Genomic DNA, 16,826 nt, shown 5'->3' with positions numbered 1-16,826 from the left:
GAAGACTCAGGGCTCTTCACCTGTGTCATTGGCACACGTGAGATGGCATTGGCTGGCTTGGGGACGTGTCACTCTGCTTCTCTTGGTACCTTGGGCTCCTGGGTCAGAGGATTTCTCCAGGAGCGGCCATGTCTTGTAAGTGGTGGGCAGTCAGGCCTGCAGCCCTCAGGCAGGAAGGGCTTCTGTTTTTGTTCTAACCTAAATGGCCTGGAAGCATCTGATTGCCAGACAGCAGGGGTGCCTGGGTAGGTGACCAAGCCGACCCCAAGCAGCTGATTGGCTGGACTAGGAGCCCCCCACAGGACGCTCCATCCCGTGTGCAGTGATCAGGTGGCAGGATGGAAAACCATGCTTCACTGTTGACTGTAAAGCTCTGCTTGATGTCCCCGAGGACCGCCCACTGGTGTCAGTGTCACCCCAAGTGCAGGCAAACCTTCAATCCCTGGTTGCCCCTTCATTGGATCTCGCAGGAAAAGTTGGGCCCCCTAGGCTTTGCCCAAGTGCTGGGGATGGCAGGTCTCTGGTGACCTCTCCTGCCCTAGTCACAGGAGGGCCGAGCCTGGCCCAGGCTAAGCATGGGCATCAGCCAGAGTCCTTTGGCTTCCTGAGGTCACCCCATTTTTTACTTCTTGAATGGCCGCGCCTTGGTTCTGCTAAGGAGACCAGCAGACCTGGCAGGAACATTGGCTGGGGGCCTGCATTCTCTTGGGGAGACGTAGGAAATAAATACAGCAAAAGCAATCGGCAGCGGAGGGCAGCAGGGCAAAGCAAGGCGCTGAGGAGCCAGGCAGCCTCCCAGGTGGCCAGGGCGGGCACGCCCTTGGGGGCAGAAGGCATATCCTTGGAGCCAGGCCAGGTGGAACTGGGACAGGAGGGGACCAGCACCTCCCACTCCTTCAGCAGGTGGGGGCTGGGCGATGGAGGAGGCATGTGAGTGCCAGGCAGGGCAGTGGTGCTTACCTCTGGCTCGTCACCCCTTGCACCGTGGTGGGAGTGCCACACACACAAGTAAACTAGAAGACAGTGCTGCCTCCGTGGATCTTACAGCTGTCCCAGCCCAAACTGCCTGGCACCCCGGGTTGCTCCTATGCTGTCAGGTGTGCTAACTGGGGCCACTCACCTGAAGAGGCCAAGAGTTTCCACATGTCGGAGCTCAGGTCAAGTTCAGATGAGGCTGTGTGCGAAGGGCCAGCCTCAGGTCTCTGCAAAGTGGACCTCTGAGTTAAGATGCTGTGGTTCAGGATGTCCAGAAACTGCCTGCAAGGGGTCACTCTGGGCTAGAACCCTGGCGGCCACTCCAGTCACTGCTACCACGGTCCTCCAGGGAGAGCCGCTGGGTCATTTGGACCCACAGAATTTCAAACAGCAACTTTCTGCTGGTGGGTGACTTTAGAGAGCAGAGTCCTCTGTAGAAGTGTTGTCATTCAAAGGGGTCATTATGGAGAAGTCAGTCCTGCTCCTCCTTTTCCTAGCTTTTCAGTTGGTTTTATCTGTCACCCCAGCTTGGTGAGTAGCCAGGAAGGTGTTCACAGTCGTCACTGATGCGGCCTCGCTGTCCAGAGGGCAGGACAGGATCTGGGATTCAGTGTGAAGTGCTCCAGTGGCAGCAGCATGTGGAGGAGGGCGTATTGGAGGAGGCAAGGAGGCCATTACCAAGGCCCAGCCTGAACCACCAGGTCCTTGGGAAGTGAGCAGACCAGGCCATATCTTAGAGGTAAAGCAGATTTAGTAATCAAATTGGGAGAGGAGGAGGCACCCTCCAGGTCTCTTGTTGGGCCATGGGAGGTGGTTGGAAGTAAACAGGAGATGCAGTCTAGGGACTGCTAGGCTGACCGGGCTTGCTAGGCTGAGTGTGAGATGCCTACAGTGGACCTATGGGGTCAGAGTCCAGGTGAGCAAACCTGCTGGACCGGCAGGTTAGTGCTCAACACAGAGGTAGGGGGGGAAAGGGTGCTATCTCAGGAGGATGCAGGGGGTGGAAAGAGGGGAAGGAAGAAGCAGAAGGAGTTGAAGCCAGCAGGACTGGGAGAAGATGGGAGCAAGGAATGAGCACCCCGGAAGCCCAGGAAAGGGGAGCTGAGGAGGCAGGAACGCCCAGAGGCCATGCTGCATGCCAGGGCTCAGTGCCCCTTGGAGTCAGTGACAGGGTCCCCAAGACAGGCTTTCAGTAGGCTTAAGAAATGGGCAGAGGGGAAGAAATGGAGGCTATGTGTCAAAACATTTTGGGATGAAGGGGTGGTGAAGCTGAAGAAGGGCACACACAGGTCAGGGAGTGTTTACCAAACTGTGCCACCGGGAGGAACTGGACAGATCCTGTCCTGCCCTCTGGACAGTGAGGCCACATCAGTGACGACTGTGAACACCTTCCTGGCTACTCACCAAGCTGGGATGATAGATAAAACCAATTGAAAAGGTGGAAGGAGGCCCGGGGACGGCTCTAGTTCGGGAAGGAGCCTCCCTCAGGACCAGCAGGGTGGGGTGTGGAGGACAGGGGACTCTGTCTTCGGAGGCTAGCAGAGCAAGGTCCTCAGCTGGGTCCCCTTTTGGGTCTCTCTCCTCCCGGGAATGTGCTCAGCCCCCAGCTCAGCCTCGCTCCCTCGCCCAGCTCCTCCGCTCCGCCCCGCCCAGGGCCTCTCCTCCCCAGCAGCCCTGCGGGCCGGGCACTGCCTCTCCTTGCTAGCCAATTCCCAGTGACCGCCCGCAGCCGCTCCTTCCTGCGGACCCGGTCCATGGAGCCCGGCCCCGCCCACTCCCCTGAGACGCCTCGCCATTGGCTGACTTCGTCCCTGGGCTCCGCCTCCAGATCCTGCTTCCTGGATTGGGGCACTCGACCGCCTGTCCGCGCCGTTGCCAGGGAACAAGGCAGGGGAGACTCCCCCGAGCAAACCCCTGCTGCCGGACCCACCGGACCCACCGGAAGGCAGGCGGGGTCCTTCAGGTCGGTGAGCTGAGCGGGAGCGCGGGCCGGGCTCTACTGGGGTGCGGATGCGTGCGGAGCGTGTCCCCAGTGGGCCTGAGCCCTGCCGCTCCCTGAGTGCCCGGGCCTGTCCAGGCCCCTGGAGGGTGCCCGGGGACAGCTCAGAGGGAGGGAGGGCCTCCGGTGTGGTCCTCTGAGCACGGAAGCACACTGGCCTTCTGCCCTTTGTGCGATCAGATAAGAAGTCCCTAGAAGTGCCCTCCCCATGGTCAAGGCCAGCTGTCCGGAAGGGAGAGCCACGAGAGAGAATGCTGGCATTGACACAGGAAGGAAGCGGAGCATCTGTGGAGGCAGCAGGAGTGGGGATATATGGAGGATGTGCGGGGATCTTCTTGGCCTGGAGCCGATAACTGAAATGATAGCTTAGGAGAGGAAAGCAAAGTGCCCCCGGGACACAGCCCTCTGAGCCCAGGGTGGCGGGAGGGAAGCCAGCCTTGGGCCAGAGGAACGCCTTGCTTGGGTTCAGCTGCCCCTTGCAGAGGGGTGCTGGACTCTGGGCATAAACAGGACCTAAAGTGGGTGGGTTCTGATGGAGTGGTTGGAGTGTGCCCAGAAAGGGGACAGGGAGAGCCGTGTTCATGGCTTTAAGGGTGATGGCTCCTCAGAGGTAGAGGGTTGGAGGTTGGCCGGCCAGGGTGGAGCCTCCTCATGATGACAGGACTGGTCCTGAGAAGCCTAGAAAGGAGTCCACAGAGCGTCCTGGGACACCAACAGGAAGTGTGCCCAGAAAAGGCCCCGTCGTCTCTCTAGCGAGGCGTGGGATCCCGCTGTGGTTCCTTAGGGTGGGACTGCTTCCCTTGTTCCCAGACCAAGACCCAAGGAGCTGCCTCTGCTTGTCTCGGGCCCAGCTATTCCCGTCTTTGGCCTTCCCCAGTCCCTGGATTGCTTTATTCAATCCTTTGACCTTGTGTTAAATCATTCACTGATGGTTGTGAGAGCACGCCAAGCCAGGCTTCATTCAAGAGCCTGGCCATAGGTACAGGGACATGGCAGAGGGGGCAAGACGGGGGTCTTCTCCCATGGGCAAGTGGGAATTTACAGCCAAGGAACAGGTAGGGGTCAGTGGACAGAAAATGACCAGAGGCAACATCAGGAGGGAGGGGGATTCTGGCTGGCCTGACCTAACCAGGTTTTTGCAGAAGACAGGCCGGGGTGATGAGCTGTTACCCAGGGGTTGGTGGAGGATGAAGAACCTGGTTAATTAACAGGGATAATGGGCTATGAGGATAGGGTCCTCGTGAAAGGTGGATTTTTACATGGAAGAGCACAGATAGGAGCAGAGCCTGACTAAAATTTGGTCAAGCGAGCAATCTGTCACCTGTGGGCTACTGGACTTTCTTCCATTTTAAGGGTTGAAAAGAGCTTATTGACTTGTCCCCTAGTCCTCATACGGAGTGTTGTGATTTGAACTCAGATCTTTGCCTATGCTATAACGGCAGGGCCTGGAGTCCCATGCAGAGAGGGGCAGGGTGTGAACCAGCGTCCTTGGGGTGGGAGGGACACCATCCTGTTGGCCCCTGCTCACGTCCTTGAAGCCACAGCTTCTCACCTTCAGCCTGTGGGCTTTGGGGCCGGATGGCTCCCTGGTGTGAGGGCTGTCCTGTACGCTGTAGAATGGTCAGCAGCATCCTGGGCCTCCGCTCACCAAATGCCAGCAGGACTCTCTTCTCCCAGTTATGACAACCCAAATGTCTCCCATCGTTGTCACATGTCCCCTGGGAGAAGAAACCACCTCCAGTTGAGAGGCCGCAAGCTTCTTTCTCTAAGAGGATTTGACATGGGTCAACGTGGCAGGACGGTGGCTGTCCCACATACCAAGGTGAACCTATGAAAGTCTGATGAGAAAGCTTGTCTGGGACTAAAGTTCGGGAGCTTGCATTTGGAAGGGGCATATCAGAAGCCTTCTTTTCCTCCCAGACACTGTTGGGAGGTTGGACACTGTTGGGAGATTTCTGTCCTGTTACGTTTGTGGTGAGAACATTCAAAATCCACTCTTCTGGATATTTGAAACAAACGGTTGCTGCAATCATCCTGCTGTGGGAGGCCACCTTTTGGGTCAGCAACGTTATATCTGTTGGCCAACCTCCCTGTGCACACCCCTGACATTCAGTGGGTATTTAAAAGTTGGTACGGTGCTCCCTCTCCTGGTTGAGCCCTGGATTTATTTATTTATTTGTTGTGTTATTTATTGGGGCTTGGGTGTGGACGTTTGGCCTGCCCCCTGGCCCTTGGGGTCTCCTTGGCATGGCTGTGCCCTGGGGTGGGACTCCTCTGAAGCAGCCCCTTTGCCTCAGAGATGGGGCCAGCTTCCAGCCACTGGACACTGGGCCAGGCCGGATGTTTTCCTTCTTGGCTCTTCTGCTGTTGTGAAACCTGAGCAGAAGCATTTAGATCAGATGGCACGTGAGTGGCACCGCACACTGGGCTGGGCGACCTTCCCAGCCTGCCTTGGCAAGCCCCGCGAGTCCTACTCTGGGGAGGCACCCCCCCCCCCCCCAGGCGTGCTCGTGCGGGTGTGTTAGCAGTGAAGCTGGTCAAGGCAGGCCCCCCGCGGACAGACGACCTCAGTCAAAAGAGGACCATGGCAGGGACATGGAGGACTTGCGCTTTGCAGGGGACTGTGAAGTGGAGTGCCGTGTGGCAGTTCCTCCGAGTCAGGGTCACCTTAGGAGCCAGCAGCTCCAGGGCTCGGTGTCCACCTTGGGACTGTGAGAGATGGCTGGATCGGATGCGGGCTCACCACGGCCCACTCACAGTGGCCAAGAGAACATCAGGGCCCGGCTGCACGAGCGAGGACCTGTTCACATGGTGAAGTGCCAGTTGGCCCTAGGAAGGGGTAAAGGGCAGACACCAGTCCTGGCTGGGTGGCAGGTCAGCAGGGCTGGGTGAAAAGTGGGAGGCGGGGAAGCCCACGTGCTGGGACTTGCTGGGGGACCATCCAGAATGGGAGCCACAGGGGCAGAGCTGTGGTTGCCTGGGCTGGGAAGTGGCAGGAGCAGGGTGCCGCGGGGCTGATGGGCGTGCCTTGGCACCCACAGGTGGGGGCCCCCATAGGTGGGGGCTGACGACACCGTCGATGGCCTAAGTGCCCCTGGATCGATCTCCTTAACACGGTTGGCGTCGCGTTGTGGGGCTCTCACCTCAATAAAAGGAAAGAGACCCCTGGGCACCCACCTTTGGCCGTCACATCTTGATGGGGACACTCGTCATGCTCCCTGCCGCTGGGATGGCCTCCTCCTGGCCCAGCCTCCTGGGAGGTTGCTTCCTGCGGCACAGACCCCGCTTACCAAGTTGCCTGTGCTGGTGAAGGGTTTGTCACCTTGGCGGTCTCACCAATACAGTTCCCAGGAAGCCGGGACAGGGGATAAATGTCACCTACTTCACCTTTCAAGAGGTGTTTTCCTCTCTGTGCTCTTTTTCTTTTTTTGATATTTTTTAGCTATAGATGAAAGCAGACCTTTATCTTATTCATTTATTTTTATGTGATGCTGAGGATCCAACCCAGTGGCTCACATGTGCGAGGCGAGTGCTCTGCCACTGAGCCCCAGCCCAGCCCCCTCTAACTGCTCCTTTTATGGACCCCCCTGGCACCTGGCTTCTTCCAGGCCTGTGACAATGAACCAGGCCCCCGGGTCACCTGCCTTTGGGTGTCAGTATCTGCCCCTCTGTTTCTGCCCCTCTGATACCTCAGATGAAAGAGGCCTGTTGGCTGGGACCTGAAGGGCCCGGCCACACAAGGCACCGTCCCTGCCCTTCGCTTTGCTGACCCAGTGCATTATCACAGCGATCCTCTGGGCACGGCTGGTGCCAACTATTAATGTCTACCACATGGAAGCCCCATTTCGAGGTCCAGTGCATTTTAGCTGCGTTTTCCAGCAGAATTGGCTGGACCCAGAGTCGTCACTGCCTCGATGATTACTTTGACCTTTCCCTAACTTGTCTCTGTCCTTCTGCAGAGAACCCACTGGGTCCCAGGAGAGATGGGGAACAGCAGGAGCCGCGCGGAGCAGAAGTGTTACTCCCAGTTCCTTCCCGAGGAGCAGGCGGAGGTCGATGCGCTGTTTGGCACTCTGTCGTTGGACAAGGACAGCTCTGAGGCCTTGCCCAGGTCCTTCTCACTGCAGGCGCTGAAGGCAAGGACGGCTGCTGGCACCCGTGCTGAGCTGGGCCCAGGGTCTGTGCACCCTGGTCCTGGGGCAGAGGGGAGCACTAAGGAGTGGACCCTCTGAAAAGCGGAGGGCTGTGTGGTGTCCCTTGTGGCTCCTCTGCCCTGCCTTGCGGAGCAGCCATTGGTCACATCTAAAGGGTCCCTCCTCTTTTGTTGAGGTCACTATAGTCGTATTTGTATGGAAGAAAGGAACTAGGAGTAGATGGGAACTTCCACAGAGTTTGGGGCGTTTCAGCCTGAGCAAGGGGAGCCACTGCCTCCTGCCCTGGAGCCGAGTCTCCTGGCCGCCCTCCCCGACACAGGGTGGCAGCTGGGGACAGGGCTGCCTCAGTGCCTCGGGTGTACCTGTGCCCCTTACAGTGCTCCTGACGCTGTACTGAAGACTCACGGTCCAGGGTCTCCTTCAGGGAGGTAAAACTGGCCATTTCCGTAGGACCCTCAAGTGCTCAACCTGGGCAGGACACTGACCAAAGATTGCATTAGTGCGTCTCCCCGGGAGGGGGGCAGTGTGGGTCTCATGGGCATTGGGCCCACCCACATTTTGCAGACGAGGAGGCTGGCCAGGGAGGCTTTGGCGGCTCCAGTTCATGGCGCAGCCCACCTGTGTGCCTGTGTGTCTCCTCCAGACCAGGAGCACCCAGTGGGCCTGGGCACATGCGGATGGAGCTGAGAGGACTAGGCAGGCCAGGACCTGACCGTAGTGGACGGCTGAGGTGGTGAGCCGTAAGAGCTGACCTGTAGACCTTGGCCACTGAGTGCCATGTCTGGGGAGGGCCTAGAGTGCTCTGCGACAGAACTCTGGAAGTGGACAGAAACAGGAGTCTCCTGAGAGCGCCCAGGAGAGCTGCAGGCACTGACGCCGTGACAGACGGCTCGTGCTCCTGGGGCTGGTGGGAGCCCCGCACTCCGACCCTGCGCTGGACCCTGTGACTCTGTTCATGACTTGTGCTCTTTTCTGCTTGTTTGCCATCCCTGGTCAAATCACATTTGATGTCGAAGCCAAAAAGAAAAACAGTATTTGTACAATGACATCATTAAAGTGCTGATTGAGAAATCCAAAGTCTAGTGGAAGTGATTAGAAAGGCATCTTGAGCACAAGAGTTGGGCTAGTGCAGCGGACCCAGGCACTCGGAAACCCCTAGCGTGGAGGCCAGATTGGCTCTGCACAGACGTGCCTCGTAGGTGAATAAGCTCAGATGTAGCAGCACAAGGCTCTAACCAACATGATCTCCTAAGGGAGTGACAAGCAGGAGGAGTGATGGGCAGAAGCAGGAAAGACGTGGCCAACCGGGGACACTGGACAGTATGGCAGGCAGGGCAGGAGCAGAGTGGAGGAGTCTGGTGGCCAAGGCAGCCGTGCGCCGGGCCCTGTGAGGGTGGGCCCTGGGCAGGGGGGAGCCAGCTGCTGGGAGCATCAGGGTCCCAGCCCCCAGCTTACTGCGCTGGGACACTACCAAGTTGACCTTGTGCCCCTCCAGCCCTTTCTCCCACTTGTCCCCAGCAGAACCGCATTGGGGAGGCTCTTCCCCCAGAGATGGTCACCAGACTGTATGACGGTATGCAGAGAGTCCACCCGACTGGGAGGGCTCAGGGGCCCAGCAAGGGCGTCTCTCAGGAGCAGTTCACGGTGTCGCTGTCCCACATGCTGAAGGGCAGCTCTGAGGAGAGGAGTCTCATGATTCTGAAGATGATTTCTGCCAAGGAAGGTCCCGTGAAAGCCAGAGACCTCCAGAAGGTAGAGGACGCAGGCCCCCTAAGTGGTCTTGGCCGTGGGCTTGGAACTAGGGTGGGGACTTGGCTGAGATTTCTGCTCCTGGGGAACCCTAGGCCATGTACCCTGTGTCCAGGGTCCGAACTGCTGGACAAAGGCTGGGGCAGGACTTGTAGGTCAGCCATGTGTGTCACCAGAATGATGAGGACCTATTCGGTTGGGGACTTCCTATCAGCCCTGTGTGCCACTAGAAGGATGAGGACCTGTGTCAGTTGGTGACTGCCTCACATTGCAGTCCATGTGGGGTGTTGGAGAGAACTGGCCGGCCCACAGTGGTGTGGTTGGGGTCTGGGTCGTGGTGGACAGTTGTTAAAGGTGGAATTGTGGGCTTGCAGTTCACAGAGGATCTGGTTGGCTCTGTGGAGCATGTGCTGGCCCACAGGCAGGAGCTGAAGGGCTGGACCCGGAAGAAGGCCCCCGGAACCCCCACCAGGGTGCAGGCACTGGCTGCTCACCTGCTGTCTGAGATGAAGCTTCCAGGCAAGTGCCCGGCCATCCTCAGTGACGCTGGCCTTGGTGGTAGACTGGGGGTCTCCAGGGCTGTGGCCTTGCAGGGTGGGTGAGCCCTTGGGTGTGTTCTGAGTGTCGTGGGATTTCTGTATCATTCTAGCGATGGCCCCACCTCTGTTGCTGATGTGAACAATGTTTCTCTTATTTTTTTTTTTGTGGATCTCCTCAAAGAACCAGATTTTGATTCTATTGATTTTTTTTTAAAATCTGCTGTTTTTCTACTATTCCATATATTTTTGCCCTAGTCTTTTGTTCCCTTCTTTCTGTTTGCATTAGGTTTAGTTCGTCGTCTTTTCCTGATTTCTTAAGTTACAGGTAGAGATGATTGATTTGAGATCTCTCCTCACTGTAGGCAGCGTCAGCATAGGCAGCTATGAATTTCCCTCTGAACACTGCTTTAGCTGCACCTGTGAGTTTTAGGTTTTGTTTTCCTTCATCTTAAGTGTTTTCTAATGTCCCTTACAATTTCTTCTTTGACTTATTGGCTATTTAGAAGTGTCATTCGATTTTAACATGCTGTGAATTCCTCAAATTGCCTTTGGCTACTGATTTTTTTTTTTTTTAAACATTCATCCTCAGGTCTTATTTGAGAGAGAGAGAGAATTTTTTTTTAATATTTATTTTTTAGTTCTCGGCGGACACAACATCTTTGTATGTGGTGCTGAGGATCGAACCCGGGCCGCACGCATGCCAAGCGAGCGCGCTACCGCTTGAGCCACATCCCCAGCCCCCTGATTTTTAATTTTATTTCTTCATGGTTGGAGAACATACATTGTATGATTTACTGGGGGCATCTTTTCTGGCCTAGAATATGGTCTACTTGGGGCATTGTCCATCATACACTTGAGAAGCATGTATTCTGCTACCGTTGGGTGAGAAACAGTATACATTTAGATTTACTTGGGATTTGAGATTTTAAAAAACTTCATGGTGAAGTCTCTCTGCAAAGTAGACTTACTTTATAAATATGTTATTCTTTTATTATAAAGCCAGGTTTTAAAATGCAATTTAAAAATAAGTCATGTTGCAAATATTTAGGAAGGTATTTGGAATGTGGAAAGATATACATATCAGTATCTTGTGGGTGAATTATTTGTTTTTTTTTTAAAGAGAGAGAGAGAGAATTTTTTAATATTTATTTTTTTAGTTTTCGTGGACACAACATCTTTATTTTATTTTTCTGTGGTGCTGAGGATCGAACCCAGCGCCCCACGCATGCCAGGTGAACGCATTACCGCTTGAGCCACATCCCCAGCCCAATTATTTGTTATTTCAAAGTCAATAGTTTTAAAAAGAAGAATCATAAAAAGAGAAAACTTAAGTTGTCTTTTAACTAGAAAAAGTTAAATCAAACAATTAAAATTATCCTTAAGATTTCGGTAATGAACAGGTAATGAGAAATGTATTTGAAAACTAGTTTGATTAGAAATGATAGGAATTTGCAGCCTCATACAAGTTGGGAAGAGGATGATTAAGTAGTTGGGTTTCTACATTTCCTGGTAAGTAAAATGGGCAGGAGTTAGAGGAAAACCATTATTTGAGTTTAGACCCCACGTTCCCCTGGGTTGGGAGTGATGATAGCTGTGAACGGAGGCTTCACACGCACTAGTGAGTTTAAAAACAAAGCTCCCTGGACCTGGCGGTGACCACACAGGGGTGTTCTGGTATCACGTCCATTGTGCCCACAGGGAAACCGAGGCTGCTTCAGGCCCAGGTGTGTCCTGTGACATCACCGTGTCACCTCACTCTGTAGGTGAGAGAGGGACAACAGCATTAGCTTTTCCCAGATCAACTAGAGGGTCCCCGTGAGTGACCAGCCACCACCCCACCCTGGACAGTTGACCCTTGGGGCTGAAGCCCTCACAGGTCCCAGCTGCTGAGGCACGGGGGACGCGGCCTCCTTGTAAGGGCCTGGCTGTGAGGTGGGCGGCTGAGGTGCAGCTTGGTGGGCAGCTCAGTGGGGAAGGAGAGGACAGGGGTCTCAAACTCAAATCGTTGAGACCACGCACTGAAGAAATAAAGCAGGCCCCTCGTGGAATTCCCAAATTTTATAGCAGCCACATTTAAATAGTGGGAAGGACAAGTGGATTCCGACATGTAATCAATGTAAACAAGAAGCTGTGAGCTATTTTCCGGTCTTTTCCATACCAGGGTTTGAAGTTGGGTGCCTGGTGCTCGGGCTCATCTCCAGTCAGCTGAGCCGCCTCCCGTGTCCAGGGTCACGCTCGGTCCCCAGCTCCTGTTTCTGTGTGGCTTAGTCGCTGGAAGGTGCCGTGCTGGCCCAGTGACACCACTTTCCCCCTCCTAGATGGCAGCAGGCCGCTGGGGCCTCACTGGCTGGACCATGCCTGTGACCGAGCCACGGTCGAGGACTGGGTGTTCAGGGTACCCCACGTGGCCACGTTCCTGAGAGTGGTCATCCACCAAGGCTTCCTGGTCCTGTGTTCGTCCCTCGATCTGGCCACGCTGGTGCCCGAGTGCCAGGTGGGCCCCGGGCAGGAGTTTGACAGCGTCCTGGACGTCCTGGCGGTCATCTACCTCAACTCCCACCTGGCGCGGGAGCAGCGGCACCACTGGCGCCTGCTCTTCTCCTCCCAGCTCCACGGGCAGAGCTTCTCGCAGCTGTGCGGGCACATCACGCACCGGGGGCCCTGCCTCATTCTCCTCGAGGACCAGGACGGACACGTGTTCGGTGGCTTTGCCTCCTGCCCCTGGGAGGTCAAGCCTCAGTTCCAAGGTGAGCCTGAGTGACCGCACTCCCCGGGGCAGCCCAGCTGTGGGGGCGCCCGCCTGCTGCTGCTGCCCTGGAGGCTGTGCGCCGTGGGGAGCGGGGCGCTGGCAGGCCTTCTCCTGGCCTCTCCGGTGTCCTGGACACGAGGGCCTGACAAGCCAGGACACCTTTCTGGTGCGCAGACCTCCTCCGGTCCTGGCCATGGGGTAAAGTACGCAGGGGCAGCCCCGGGCCAGCTTCCAGGAGAGGACACAGAGGCCCAGTGTCACCCACCCCACCAGGTCTAGAGGTCGTGGGAGAGGTCGGGCTGCGGATGTCTGGGAGGGACCCACAGGTGACTCTTCTTTCAGAGGGACATTTTTGCTGCCTGGACCGACTGGCCGCCCTCCTGTCCCCTCCTCCCTTCTGTGGGCGCTGCCTCCTGGTCTTGTGACTTGGTGGAGGTTGAAGCTGCTCGCCCAGTGCCAGAGGCTGGGGCAGACCTTCCCCTTCCCCGGGAGAACCTGCCGAGAGCATCCCCAGGGAGCTTCGTCAGAGGCCAGCGGCCGTGTCCCTGGGATCGGGGAGGGGTAGAACCAGTAGGTGAAGGGCTGGTGCCTCTGTCCCCTGGATCTGGTTGTTTTTAGAATCTGATTCATCTCTGAGTGCTAGTTCTGACACTGGTGGGCACTCTCCCCACATGGACTTTTCTGGAAACAACAGCCTCCGTACCTCAACATCTGGGGTGGGGTGTCCTCCCACCGGTGACTGTGTGGCTCAGGCTCTGCTTTAGGACACGAACAGGCCAAGAGTCGGGACCACAGATGACCACAGAGCCATGAGGACACCTTCAGGTCCACTGCTGGGCCTCAGTGGTCCACACACGCTGACTTTGTCCCCCAGGTTCAGTGGGGCGTGAAGAGCCTCGTGCCCTGCAGGGTGGTACGTGGGGGAAACGCCGGAAGTTACACAGACCAGGCATCACGTCAACCTCGTTCTGCCCTGGAACGCGGGACGAAGCTCCAGCCCAGGGCAGCCTAGGCCTGCGGTGGCCCTGCCCTGGGCTTTGGTCCCCTTCAGGGCAGTGTCCACCTGGGCACCTCCAGCTCTGAGAGGGGAGCGGCCGAATGGCACTTCTCTTTGGGATCACTCTGTGGTGCTCTTGGAAAGACTCCAGGCTTGGGTGACGGGCCTGGTCCCCACTCTGGCCCTCGGGGAGGTGCTTGGGTCTCTGCGCCTCAGTTCCCAGAAGCCCGTGACGGTCATGTACTGATCGTGTTCACAGCTCGGCCGGGTGCTCGATGGTGAGAACCAGAAAGGAGCCCTCCTGTGGGGTCCACTCCAGCAGGCAGAGCGACCCTGGGGTCTTCCCCATGAGCTGGAGCCACTGTTTCCACGTGGCTTCCCCTGTCAGCAGCCCCAGCTGGACCAGGGGGAGTCCCTGCAGCTATGGCCCACGCCGTGGCCCCGGCACCTCTCCTAGCAGGGCCCAGTAAGTGTCAGTCGAGGGACAGCTTCAGGACCACAAAGCAAAGTGACGTTGCTCTAAAGCCCGGTGCCCAGGAGGGGAGGCAGGAGCGGGGGGACCAGGCAGCTCCCAGTGCCCCAGGCCCTCTGCCTCCCGACTGCCGAGGACAGGCGCCTACCAGGCCTCTGTGTGGTCCCAGGTGCCGTTTCAGTCTTTCCTTCCCCACCTGGACACCCACAGGTGCTCAGGGGGACTGACTGGCCCCTGCTGTGCCCCAGGCTCATCCCTGTGTGGGGTCCTTCCTGCATGAGTGGCTGTGGCCCCGCCACCTCTGTCCAGCACGTCCTTCCTGCCCTTGCTGGCTGTTGATGTGCTGCCTGAGGCCCTGACCCTGGCCACTGAGGCCCCCACCGTCTGTCTGATTGGCGGTCAGGGCATTATTTGCTGGCACTCGGCCTGCTCAAGAATGTCCTCATCCCATGGTCCCCTGGGCCTTGGATGCCCCCTTATGTCGTCCACGTGCTTCCTGTGACCCCTTTCCGCCTCGTGGCACCCCTCCCTCCAAGCTGCCGAGCGCTTGTTCCCCCCAGGCCTGGGCGGTGGTTCTCACAGTCGCAGGCATTTCAGGGTCCAGTGTCCAGGTGCAGTCTCTGGGCCCAGCACTGGGACGTGGCAGGCAGCTCTGGGGTGGTCCCTTGACAGAGCTTCCTGTGGGCAAGGCAGGCCCCTCATCCCGCCCCAGTGCTGAGTGCTGGTGGGGCAGGGGTCACTTCCAAGGTTTTGACCAGTGCTTCTTATTAATCTGGGGATTGAACCCAGGGTGCTTGCCACTGAGCCTCATCCCCAGCACTTTTTTATGTTTTACTTAGAGACAGGGTCTCACTGAGTTGCTTAGGGACTTGTTAAGTTGATGCCGCTGGGTCCCAACTTGTAATCCTCCTGCCTCAGCCTCCCGAGCCCTGGGATTACAGGCCTGTGTCACCATGTCCGGCCAGCGCTTCTTTAAATGGCCCGTGTGCTCACACCTGTGCCGCCTCTTGCTGTCCCTCCCCTCCCCGAGGTCCTGCGCTGTGGGGGGCTCTGTCTGCAGCTTTCTTCTCTCCAGGATGGAGGTCTTTTAGGTGGGGACGGCCCCACGCCGTCACACACACACTCCAGCAGGCTCCGCAGCGTCCTGGGGGCCACCTGCCCCTGCTCCTGAGGCAGGCGCCTCCCGACTCTGGGTCCTTGCCCGGCCTGAACCAATCCTGGCAAACAGCCGGCAGAATTCCTCCCTGGGTCCCCCTGGCAGGAGCTAAAGGATGTCCCCAAAGCAGAAATCATGATCCTACTCGGTGCCAGTCTAGTCCCTGGACCCCAGCCCAGCCTGCTGGGTCCCTGGACAGCCACGAGTGCGAGGTCTGGACCCACCGTCTGGTCCAGAGAGGCCAAGCACTAGGGGTGTGCCAGTCTGGGGCCCTGGAGGGTGGCGGGAAGGTCTTCCCTGCGCTTCCTGAGCAGGAGCCATGTGTCTGCCGCTCTTGGTGCCTGGCGCACACCGTGACCTGGTGTCCGTTGCTCTGTGGCTTCCAGGGGACGAGCGGTGCTTCCTGTTCTCCGTCTCCCCCAGCATGGCCGTGTACCGGCACACGGGCTACAACGACCACTTCATGTACCTGAACTGCGGGCAGCAGACCATCCCGAACGGACTGGTGAGCGCTGCAGTGTGTGGGGTGGGGGTGGGTGGGGGTGGGTGGGTGGGGGTGGGTGGGTCCCTCCTGACACGCAGCGTCACCTCTGCCACCAGGCATGCTCACCTGTGCCTTTTGGTGCTCACGTGCACTGTGTCTGTCTGTCCTGTCCGGGGCCAGGGTCCCCTCAGGAAGGCTGTGGCCTCTGCTGGGCTTTCGGTGGTGCGTGCAAAGGGTGAATGTGCCCTTTTCTCCTGGCTCCTGTGGTGGCCCACGAGGGTGGCAGACCCGTCACGAGGCACCCTGCCCTCCTGTCCCTCGGCTGGCACATAGCCAGGCTGGCCGGTGGCTCATGGAGCAGCGTGTGGCTCCACACTGGGGTGGCCACGGTTCCTGGCTGTCCTTGCTTCAGTGTGGCAGCTGCAGGAAGAAGCAGAGGCTGTCGGCCAGGGGTGGGCCCAGCCTGGGAGAAAGGCGGGCTGGCCTCCCGCTGCGCGCTGGGCCGTGCCTAGAGGGGGGACCCCGAGTCGCTGACGCCCTGGGGCTTCCTCTGCAGGGCCTGGGAGGACAGCACGATTACTTCGGGCTTTGGGTAGATGCTGACTTCGGGAAGGGACACAGCAAGGCCAAGCCCACGTGCACCACGTACAACAGCCCACAGCTGTCCTCCAAGGAGAACTTCCGCTTTGACAAGATGGAGGTGTGGGCGGTGGGAGACCCCCCAGAGTCGCAGCTGGTGAGTGGAGGGTCTCGAAGGTGGGGCTCCTCTGTTCCTCCCCACGGGGGTGGTTGGTCCTGCTTGGTTTCTGGGGACGCTGCAGGCGCACGGCACAGTTGGTTTTTGGGCCCTGTCCCGGAAAGCAGGGCCCTGCCCGAGGTGTGTCCCTTTGTCCTCCCTGCCCATCTGTGAGACCAGAAGGCCTGGGCTCCTTGGGGTTGCCTGGCTCTGCCTGGTTGGGCCCTTCTGCACCCACGCAGCCCCTCATCACTCTGGAGACTGCAGCACCCTGGGCGGGGCCTCAGGGCTTCCGCAGCAATGGCGGAGCGTGGGTCCCTCTCTGGAGAGCCAACCCAGGGCCGGAAACCACTGCTCGGTTCCAGTTCTTGGGAGCTGCTCGCCTCTCTGCACATCATGAATTCCCTCTCCCCTTCTCCCCAAGGTCCAGGGCAAAAAGAGCATCCTCGACGTTGATCCTGAGGCCAGGGCCCTGCTGGAGATCACTGGGCAGACTCGCCACAGTGAAGGGCTCCGTGAGGCCCCTGAGGACGACGCCTAGGCGGCGGGGCTTCCAGAGCCTGGACACGGACATCCCTGGTGCAGCGCGTACGGCCCTCCCCGGGGTGTGAGCCTCGGACCTCCCCTCTCCTGCCGGGCAACTCCATGGAGCCCTGGACGGGCTTGACCAGAACACGCCGTGCCAAGAAGGTCCCTCTGCGGCCACAGATAAGATTTCTGGGAGATGACCTCTCAACCTGAGTGTCAAATTAGCAACTCAGTCTTCAAGTTTGTTCATTTCTCATCAATGATATCCAAAGACACAGACATTTGGAA

At 58.0% G+C, this 16,826-nt stretch overlaps 1 protein-coding gene across 2 annotated transcripts; it reads left to right on the top strand.

Moving 5' to 3' along the window:
* The first annotated feature begins 2,803 nt into the window (after window positions 1–2,803).
* On the top strand, window positions 2,804–16,826 carry Meak7 (MTOR associated protein, eak-7 homolog). 2 transcript variants are annotated; one of them, XM_046434608.2, is made up of 8 exons: window positions 2,804–2,938; window positions 6,934–7,110; window positions 8,650–8,880; window positions 9,252–9,396; window positions 11,735–12,163; window positions 15,177–15,295; window positions 15,831–16,010; window positions 16,435–16,826. In XM_046434608.2, exons 2-8 carry the CDS (start codon window positions 6,958–6,960, stop codon window positions 16,549–16,551), a joined length of 1,374 nt encoding a protein of 457 aa, XP_046290564.1. In that variant the 5' UTR covers window positions 2,804–2,938; window positions 6,934–6,957; the 3' UTR covers window positions 16,552–16,826. The 2 variants fall into 2 exon arrangements, with proteins under 2 accessions (XP_046290564.1, XP_058431816.1); XM_058575833.1 differs by lacking the exon at window positions 2,804–2,938 and adding an exon at window positions 2,951–4,796.

The sequence above is a fragment of the Marmota monax genome, unplaced genomic scaffold, assembly GCF_021218885.2.
Source record: "Marmota monax isolate L192 unplaced genomic scaffold, Marmota_monax_Labrador192_F-V1.1 WCK01_AAM20220418_F8-fsc00024, whole genome shotgun sequence".
NCBI lineage: Eukaryota > Metazoa > Chordata > Mammalia > Rodentia > Sciuridae > Marmota > Marmota monax.
This window is presented reverse-complemented; position numbering and strand designations above follow the sequence as displayed.

Excerpts from the sequence above, each read along its gene's own strand:
- Meak7 (XM_058575833.1), top strand. The coding sequence starts at position 4,626 with ATGCCAGCAGGACTCTCTTCTCCCAGTTATGACAACCCAAATGTCTCC. Across the intron at positions 7,111-8,649 it reads TCTCACTGCAGGCGCTGAAG|AACCGCATTGGGGAGGCTCT; the intron begins GCAAGGACGGCT and ends TGTCCCCAGCAG. Across the intron at positions 8,881-9,251 it reads AAGCCAGAGACCTCCAGAAG|TTCACAGAGGATCTGGTTGG; the intron begins GTAGAGGACGCA and ends GTGGGCTTGCAG.